General features: G+C 44.9%; 1 protein-coding gene across 1 annotated transcript; it reads left to right on the top strand.

Annotated features, from left to right (window-relative positions):
- Positions 1-5,263: 5,263 nt before the first annotated feature.
- On the top strand, positions 5,264-10,373 carry LOC311248710 (zinc-binding protein A33-like; the record flags this gene model as incomplete). The annotated part of the gene is made up of 4 exons (XM_084339546.1): positions 5,264-5,629; positions 6,808-7,038; positions 7,335-7,357; positions 9,710-10,373. The coding sequence occupies 4 exons, from the start codon at positions 5,264-5,266 to the stop codon at positions 10,371-10,373; spliced, it is 1,284 nt and encodes a 427-aa protein (XP_084195672.1).
- Positions 10,374-10,474: the final 101 nt, after the last annotated feature.

The raw sequence follows: 10,474 nt of genomic DNA, 5'->3' as shown, positions 1-10,474 counted from the left end.
AGCCCTCACCTACATGCCCCGTGACACAGAGTGATCAGGCCTCTAGTACATAACAATACTAGAGAGGTGAGGTCACTTCACCTGGTTATATACTAGAGAGGTGAGGTCACTTCACCTGGTTATATACTAGAGAGGTGAGGTCACTACACCTGGTTATATACTAGAGAGGTGAGGTCACTACACCTGGTTATATACTAGAGGTGAGGTCACTACACCTGGTTATATACTAGAGAGGTGAGGTCACTTCACCTGGTTATATACTAGAGAGGTGAGGTCACTTCACCTGGTTATATACTAGAGAGGTGTGGTCACTACACCTGGTTATATACTAGAGAGGTGAGGTCACTACACCTGGTTATATACTAGAGGTGAGGTCACTACACCTGGTTATATACTAGAGAGGTGAGGTCACTTCACCTGGTTATATACTAGAGAGGTGAGGTCACTTCACCTGGTTATATACTAGAGAGGTGTGGTCACTACACCTGGTTATATACTAGAGAGGTGAGGTCACTACACCTGGTTATATACTAGAGAGGTGAGGTCACTACACCTGGTTATATACTAGAGAGGTGAGGTCACTACACCTGGTTATATACTAGAGAGGTGAGGTCACTACACCTGGTTATATGCTAGAGAGGTAAGGTCTGAGAGAAAACGGTGCTTTTTCAATGTATGTGATGTATAGATTGGGGAGAGATGACCACAGCTAAAACGGTGGTAACGAAATGTGCATGGAGGTTGGATTGAATACACTGCCAGCGAGGGTGTTTGTTGACATTCCTCGGAAGAACATCTGAGATAAGACGGAGTGTCTCCCAGAGCGAGGGAGAGCGGTTCACAGTAGAGAAACGTTTTGAAGTGTGTGTAAAGGTTAAACGCAGTTGTCATGACAACACGTCGCATGACAACCAGAAGGCGGGGCCGTCGTTGCGACGATGAACATCTATAAGTCGAACGGTGTTTCCGGGTGTTGAGCAGACTAAAATCTGACTGAGAATAAGAGGGAAGAAACCAGAAGAGACTCTCTCTCCTCTTATCACGGAGGGGGGGGGGGGGGGGGAAGAATGCCACACATCATTAGCTTCGGCTAACACGAGGAGGGTTAGGCTGACGACCAGGCCTGAACACTATTGGACTGAATAACAAAAGGACGATAGACGAACACACCGAAAGATCATTAGAAATAGACTCTTCAAGGACAATACAATCTGTTAACATCTGAGCTGAGGTTTCTGTTTAGAGAAATAAAACCACGCTTTTCCTTGTAAGGTATTTCACGTTGTCGAAGTGTCGAATTCTTACGGAGGTGGAGAATTATTATGGTTTATGGATTGCACTAACGGGGGAGATAAGGATCTTATCTGCCAGTATCGGAGACGTCAGGACCATTAAAATGACACAACGCAGAGGAATTGGATGGAGGGCCAAACAGACAAAGACGTGATACTGGCCAGTTTGATCAGAATCTTACAGTTGGTGCCGATGACAGCCGGATTTGCAAGAGATTAAAACAACGGGAACAGTTGGTTGTTGATGACAGCCGGATTTGCAAGAGATAAGAACAACGGATAAAGACTTTTTCAATAATGGGGCGACAGTGGACAACAGTCATCAATGTGTGGGAGAATCATGATCGAAGCAAGGCCGGCCAGCCCTGGGAGAGAGCGTCGAGTCGAGCGGTCATGAGGCGGACCAGCGCTGTAGGAGAAACAGCGCTCCGATCAAAAATGTGAGTTCACTGTGCACACATGGTTGTTTTGATCTTTTAAGCCAAATAAAAACGAACGAAGATAGTGCATCCGTAAATAAGTAGCGACAGAGAAGCCAGCTGTGATAATATGAGCAGAGAGCCATGGTGAAAATCGAGGGTGTTATCTACAGATAATGAAAAGCAAACGAGGCAGGCTGCACAGTTTTGGTTTAAGGAGGGTAAATGCGAGATGAGGAAAGGGGGGGGGGGGGGGGGGGCGCTTGAATCAGATCGAAAAATTGTTGATGGCGGGACTGTTTTCATAACAGAAGGAAAGTCGAAAGGAGATTGTACCAGTGTGTATTATGTCCGATCAGGCAAGAGTATTAGTCTGAGGAAGCGTCCCCTGATAATGGATAGGAAAGAGAGGAAAAACAGCTGTGTTTTTAGGCCTTGGAAGGAAGGGCAGCGTTCGTTTGTTTGAGAGTAGCCATTTGCACAGAGCCGCAAAGGGCCACGAGGAGGATGAGACAAGATGGCAGAGCCACGAGAAGATAACAACAGATAAAGAACCAGGAAGTGACACGTCAACTAAAACACCATCGAGGAGGAGTAGGTCGCCACCTAGTGGCGGAGGGGGGGTAGTGCTGGGGAGTTTTCATTACCCATAGGGGAATATTTAGCACAGAGATGGTGCAGTTATTTGAATGGGTTAATTATTGAATAAAGAGGGAGTTTGAATTCCAGTGGGGCCTTCTCACACCTAATAAATAGGCAGAGTATTGAGGGGACACGTCACCAGAAAGAACTGGCGCGCGCTGGGGGTCACCCGTGGGACAAACGTAGAGCGCCGAGTGGGTATCGTTTAGCTGCTGGTGTCACGCCGGAAGACAACAAAACAGGGAACAGCCCTGTAGGATTAGATATGGGTGTTGAGAAGGTGGGGGACTAATAGAGAACAAATAGCGCCATGGGCTGTAGGACACTCACACCGTCCAACAGTCTGAAAGGGCGTGGCCATGGCAGGGGCTTGCAGAGGAAAAGATATATAGAGAACGAGCTGCAGGCCCAAAGCCACGGTAGACTAATAGAAAACACAGGGTCGAGTGTACAGAAAGACTGCCGGTGTTGTGTTTCTGCTTTCAAGGGGGGAATGACACCGGCAGCGATGGAGATGACCAGGAGGACAGACTGGAGGAGGAGGAAGCCGCAGGGGCCAGGCACGGCAGCCTGGTACACAGATCGTCCACGACGAGAGAGAGGAGACGGCGGCGGTGGAGGAGCAGATGTGGAGAGGACAGCCAGAGACACTGAGCAGTAGCAGACCAGGGGAGACATTTTTGCCTAGGGGACCGCGCCCTGGAGGGGGGACCAGCTCAGGAAAGGAGCCGTCACTGAAAGGGGCCCTTGCCCTAGAAGACGGGGCCGGCCCAAGATGGGAGGTGTACTGTAAGAGAGGGAAGGGAGCGCTCTGATTTGGACGTGGGGTACCTAATAGGGGGGCCGAAGGGTTTTAGGTGTGTCGTCTGAAAAGTTGCAATCTGTGTTTTTCTCTGTCTCTCTCTCTCTCTCTCCTCCATGACCGTTGTTTATCCTTTCTGGTTTGGGTGTGATGCGGGTAATGGAAAACGAGGAAAAACAGCAGACGGCGGGGCCCTAATTGTTATGAGTCTATTTTTGGGTATAATTAATTGAAAAACCAAGTAGTCTGTTGATTCTGAAAGTTGATTGAGAATCAAAGGGGGGAATGAGAGAAAACGGTGCTTTTTCAATGTATGTGATGTATAGATTGGGGAGAGATGACCACAGCTAAAACGGTGGTAACGAAATGTGCATGGAGGTTGGTTCAGAACGGTGACCAGTGGATTGAATACACTGCCAGCGAGGGTGTTTGTTGACATTCCTCGGAAGAACATCTGAGATAAGACGGAGTGTCTCCCAGAGCGAGGGAGAGCGGTTCACAGTAGAGAAACGTTTTGAAGTGTGTGTAAAGGTTAAACGCAGTTGTCATGACAACACGTCGCATGACAACCAGAAGGCGGGGCCGTCGTTGCGACGATGAACATCTATAAGTCGAACGGTGTTTCCGGGTGTTGAGCAGACTAAAATCTGACTGAGACTAAGAGGGAAGAAACCAGAAGAGACTCTCTCTCCTCTTATCACGGAGGGGGGGGGGGGGGGGGGGAAGAATGCCACACATCACGAGGAGGGTTAGGCTGACGACCAGGCCTGAACACTATTGGACTGAATAACAAAAGGACGATAGACGAACACACCGAAAGATCATTAGAAATAGACTCTTCAAGGACAATACAATCTGTTAACATCTGAGCTGAGGTTTCTGTTTAGAGAAATAAAACCACGCTTTTCCTTGTAAGGTATTTCACGTTGTCGAAGTGTCGAATTCTTACGGAGGTGGAGAATTATTATGGTTTATGGATTGCACTAACGGGGGAGATAAGGATCTTATCTGCCAGTATCGGAGACGTCAGGACCATTAAAATGACACAACGCAGAGGAATTGGATGGAGGGCCAAACAGACGAAGACGTGATACTGGCCAGTTTGATCAGGATCTTACAGGTCACAACACCTGGTTATATGCTAGAGAGGTGATGTCACTACACCTGGTTATATACTAGAGAGGTGGGTGTGGCTAGGTGAATGGTAGGTGCATGAAAAGTTCTTTCAACGAACGCCCACAGGCACAAGCATATTCCAATAGGCGAAGCAAGACGCTTTGCCAGTAATGACATAACTAAGGTTATAACCTTTGATATACAGGTGATAAACATCAGTGTTTCTACACTCCTCATCGACTGACACCCACAGCTCGTACTGAAGGAGTAGGACTAGCTTTAGACAAACACAGGAAGGACTAGTGTAGAGGAGCCAAAGCTATATATTTAGGTTATGGTATATTATATATGAATGTTTATATTATTATTTTTATATCCTTACATTGAAACGGCATTAGGAATGTTGATTGGATTTAGATAAAATCATTGAACCGTCTTTTGTCATAATAGAACATTCTAGAACATTTGTGATGTCACAGTAGGATGTCATAATAGACCATTCTAGAACATTGGGGAAGATTCATAGCCGAACCTTCTAGAACATTGGTGATGTCAGCATATGATGTCATGACCGAACCTTCTAGAACGTTTGTGTATCTATATATATTCAGCAATTCTGTCTGCCAGGTCCGTGTGCATCTTGAAACAGACTAAACAGCATAGATTTTCGGCTTTCCAGTGTGGAGCAATCTTCATGTGTCAAGTCGGCGGTGATTTGGCGACTGGGAAAATACAGTTTTCTTACCTTGTAGTAGTAACGTGAATATTTAGGAAAATAGCTTTAGCGGCTGTGGACATTATTTGTCTTTATCAACGAATGTACTACTCACGAGTAAGCAACTTTAACCAGTAGAGTGGAACGTCGGCCCTCATAACTAGTGATCAAACAGTCACTTCAACCAGCTGCTGACTGAATCTAAGTAAGTTTATAACAAAAGTTACAGTAAACTTCAGGGAGCTTTCCAGAGGAGGCAGTGTTACTGAGAGACAAAATGGCTTCGTCTCATTGTGAAGAGGATCTGTCTTGTCCTGTGTGCCGTGACATCTACACAGATCCTGTCCTCTTGTTGTGTAGCCACAGCTTCTGTAAAGCCTGTCTGCATCAATACTGGAGAGACAGAGAAGACAAGAACTGTCCACTTTGTAGGGAAATCTCTTCAATTTTAAATCCTCCTCGTAACTTGGCTTTGAAGAACCTGTGTGAGGCCTTCAGGGAGAGAAGCCAGGGAGCTCCAGCAGGTTCTGAGGTGCTCTGCAGTCTGCACAGACTCCAGCTCATCTGTGTGGTGTGTCAGTCCTCCGGAGAATGCAAGAGACACAACTGCTGCCTCATAGAGGAAGCTTCGGAGGATCACAAGGTATGGCAAAATCATTATTATATTAATTTATTCAATCTTTAATTATACTCAATAAATACACAGAGTAAACATTGTTGTCACATTGTTAATGAATACAGAAACATTAGACAATCAGAACAATTAGATGGGATTAGATTCAGACACTGATGTGGGAGTTGATTTATTTTTGTCCACAACATAGGAGGTGTGAGAGTCAATGTCAGTGTGGGAGTCCATGTCAGTGTGGGCGTCAATGTCAGTGTGGGAGTCAATGTCAGTGTGGGAGTCAATGTCAGTGTGGGAGTCCATGTCAGTGTGGGAGTCAATGTCAGTGTGGGAGTCAATGTCAGTGTGGGCGTCAATGTCAGTGTGGGAGTCAATGTCAGTGTGGGAGTCAATGTCAGTGTGGGAGTCAATGTCAGTGTGGGAGTCAATGTCAGTGTGGGAGTCAATGTCAGTGTGGGAGTCCATGTCAGTGTGGGAGTCAATGTCAGTGTGGGAGTCCAGGGTGGCCTGGGTGGCAAACGTACTCCAGTCCGTGAGTTGAAACCGGTGCTGCAGCACAGAGTCCTCAGACTTGCATCTTTCAAGTGAAATACATCATGAATGAATGAATTCCATTGCAGAAGCAGCTCCAGGCTCCACTGAAGACCTTACGTGACAAGCTACAGGCCTTTAAAGAAATCAAACGAACATGCGTCTGCACAGCAGAACACATAAAGGTACAAATATTCTGTATTAATGATAAATTATTTACTGTAAGGTTGCAGCTGCACTCAACCTGCACACAGTAAAAATAAGTGCCCTATTGTACATTTGTAGTCCATTGTGGGAGAGACATGATTTTTAACCCCCCTACTGTATATTTCAGTTAGTTAGATAGTACATTATAACACTACCTTATGCATACTGCACCTTATGTGACACTGTGAATGCTGTATAGTTAGTTAGATAGTAAATTATATTGACTTATTTCCTTAAACTTATTTGTTTACACTGCTTGTGTTGTTTCTACTACCATCCTGTACCCCCCCCCGACCTTACAGCCACTGACCACGCCCCACAAATGTGTCCGATCCACCATTGAAAACAAAATTATGCCCTTGCCCCCCCCCCCCCATCCCCCATGCTGCTATGATGCCTGAATTTCCCCAAGGGGATCAATAAAGGAATATCTTATCTTATCTTATAATCTCCAGGTCCAGGCCCTGCACACAAAGAAGCAGATTGAGGGGGAGTTTAAGAAGCTTCTCCAGTTTCTCCACGAGGAAAAGGAGGCCAGGGTAGCTGCACTGAAGGAGGAAGAGGAGCAGAAGAGCCAGACGATGAAGGAGAAGATTGAGGAGTTGGACAGAGAGATGTCAACCCTTTCAGACACAATCAGAGCCATAGAGCAGGAGCTGAACGCTGAACACGTCTCCTTCCTGCAGGTCAGGACTGGTCTCTCTTCAGTTCATAGGGAATGATGCTGAGGATGTTTAGTACACTGTAAAAACTGGGATTGGGGTTCATTCATATTTATTAAGTATTAGTAACCTATACATAATAAAAAAGACTATGTGCCGTTTGAAATAGAATTGAGCTGAATTCAATACATTTGAACCATTTATGAATTGCATTTTACACAGTTTTAGTTGAATACAATTAGCTGATAGTTTAAAAGTGACCAGATGACGCTCAGTTTTTACAGTGTAGTGTTTAACTTGATCTGTCTTTACCTCCATAGAACTACAAGACCACACTGAAAAGGTAAGTGATTTACCTCTATTTTTGTCACTCTCTTTCTCTCTCTCATCTCTATCTCTTTCTATCTCTCTTTTTCTCAATTTCTCTCTCTTTCTTTCTCTCTTTCTCTCCTTTCTCTCTCTCCTTTCTCTCTGACTCTCTTTCCATGACTGCCACCATGTTAACCCTTTCACTGCGACAATACACAGCCGGTTAACGCTTTCACTGCCACACGACAGAAGGTTAACCCGGCGACCGTCGGTTGTGTGATAGTATAAGGTTAACCTTCTGTCGTGTGGCAGTGAAAGGGTTAACAGGCGTCGCTGTTCACCACGGCCGTGGGTGGGTGCACGCAGGGGTGTAGCTCCAGATCCTAGGCCCCATGAAAGAATGTATTTGTAGGCCCCCAGTGAATGCGAGCGTGCGCGAGCGGAATCTTTTTTGGCCATTTTTTTATTGATGAAAACGCATAATATGGTTTTTACCTATACATTCGGATCAGCAGTTCAGCACCTGCACTGTTGGTGGGTGAGCCTAGTAAAGGATGTCGCATTGCGTTCATCTTCAATGAATGGACCAATGCAATAGTCTACCAAAGCCCCCCCCCTCTCTCTCTATATATCTCACACACACACACACACACACACACACACACACACACACACACACACACACACACACACACACACACACACACACACACACACACACACACACACACACACACACACACACACACAAAACACACACTTCAGAAACAAACATAGTATCAATGAGAGCATCAATAATACACCTGAGTGATGTCTAGTAAAAAAAAAAATGTGGCCCCCCCCCCCAGTGCTGGGCCCTTGGAATCATCCTAAGCTACCCCTCCCCAGCTACGCCCCTGGGTGCACGACTCGCGGGGGGAAGCGAAGTTCTTCTTCCACTCCGGTTGGATTCAGAGGCGAGCGCCACACGCATTTTCACAGAAACACTCAATATCTGCATTATTACCACACATATAGATGTTGTTCAACCAGCTAATGTGTCTGTATCTTTCCCAATACAAATAAACCATATTACTATACTTTTTCAAGAGTACAGTCACACTGATCATCATTCTAAAATTCATTCTAACATTCTAATTAATGAGATAATAACGGGTTATACATGCAAAATGGACACTGGAACTGGAAATCTTTTATTTTAATTTTTTTATCTCCAAACGGGGACTGACTTCAACTTCAAATTACTTTATTTTCCTTTCGGAACTTCATTTGTGCTTCAGTGGTTGAACATACAGTCACAATACATAGACACTCACCACTATAATAAAAAAAAATAACTACAGTAAAAAGACCACTATATAAAAAAACACCAACTACATTAAAACTACAGTACTTAAAGCATGATATATTAAAATTCGGGATGTCCGATATTATTGGCCGATATCGGCATTAAAATGTGATATAGGAAAATATCGGTATCGGTTTTCAAAAGAAAATATTTTATTTTACATTTCTATAACCTTTATTTACCCAGGCAAGCAAGTAAGAACAAATTCTGATTTTATTTATTGTCAAAAGTATGCATAATGTTGTGTTAATTCCACAACAAGAGATATGTAATGTTAATTACCTGAAATTATTCAATTTTTTGGGGGGGAAACCCTGCATATATCGGTATCGGTTGATATCGGTTGATATCGGTATCGAAAATTAAGAGTTGGACAATATCTGTATATCGGTATCGGTAAAAAAGCCAATATCGAGCATCCCTAATTAAAATCCATGTGGAGCAGTTCTATATGTATATAAATAATAAATAATAGGCATTTACAGCTGTTCCAATGTAAATCCCTGTGCTTCTGCTCTGAAGTGGACGGCCACACAAGCTTCTCTCTCTCTCTCTCTCTCTGTCTCTCTCTCTCTCTCTCTCTCTCTCTCTCTCTCTCTCTCTCTCTCTCTCTCTCTCTCTCTCTCTCTCTCTCTCTCTCTCTCTCTTTGCTGTCTGTCTATCTCTCTCCCCCTCTCTCTCTCACTCTCTCTCTGTCTGTCTCTCTCTCTCTCTTTTGCTCTCTCTCTCTCTGTCTGTCTCTCTCTCTCTCTCTCTCTCTCTCTCTCTCTCTCCTTTTAAATCTGCATCTCAGATTAAAGGTGCTGTTGTAATTGGATGATCTGGATGATGTGACTGAAGTTGAGAGGGTAGTGGAATGTACAATAGTATGTATTTATTGTGTATTGTGTATTTATTGATTGAGTGGAAATGATTGTATTAGAAACATGATGGAGAAGAGATGGAATACAGTTATTTTTATGGAAATCAATATCTCTCTCTTCTCTGCGGCTCTGAAGCTAAGCCCACAGCAGGACTGACTCTTGAATGTTCTTCCAGAGCTCAGTGCAACCTGCCTGGTCCACAGCTGGTCTCAGGAGCGCTGATAGACGAGGCCAAACACCTGGGCAACCTGACCTTCTCTGTCTGGGAGAAGATGAAGGAGAGGGTCAAGTTCACTCCTGTCACTCTGGACCCAAACACTGCACCACCCTGCCTCTCTATATCTGATGATCTGACCAGTGTGAGACGCACAGGCACATGGCAGCAGCTCCCTGACAACCCAGAGAGGAACATGGCGTGGGCCATTGTTCTGGGTTCTGAGAGCTTCAGCTCAGGACAACACAGCTGGGAGGTGGAGGTGGGAGACCATCCTAACTGGGGTATAGGTGTAGCTAAAGAGTCATTTGACAACAAGAGAGAGGGGCTAAAGGCAACACCACAACATGGTATCTGGGCTATAGGTTATCAGAGTGGTAAGTACACTAATGGTCTGGGTCAGATCCTCACAGTGAAGAGGAGCCCCCAGAGGGTCAGAGTACAGCTGGACTATAACAGGGGGAAGCTGTCCTTCTACGACCCTGAAGACATGACTGACATCTACACTCATGAACACACCTTCACTGAGAAACTCTACCCATACTTCAGTATAGGACCGACTGGTGATGCCAAACACCCTGATATAAACATCTGCCCATCAGAGGTGTCTCTCACTGTGATGTAGTCATGACAGTGAGGTGTGTGTGTGTGAATGAATGAATGAATGAATGAAAACTTTATTAACAGATTGCAGAATGGGTACAGTACAGTACAGCTCAATACATA

The sequence above is a fragment of the Notolepis coatsorum genome (assembly GCF_963971535.1).
Source record: "Notolepis coatsorum genome assembly, contig: SCAFFOLD_452, whole genome shotgun sequence".
NCBI classification, from domain to species: Eukaryota; Metazoa; Chordata; class Actinopteri; order Aulopiformes; family Paralepididae; genus Notolepis; species Notolepis coatsorum.
Note: the sequence above shows the minus strand (reverse complement) of the source record. Positions and strands in the feature narration are given on the sequence as shown.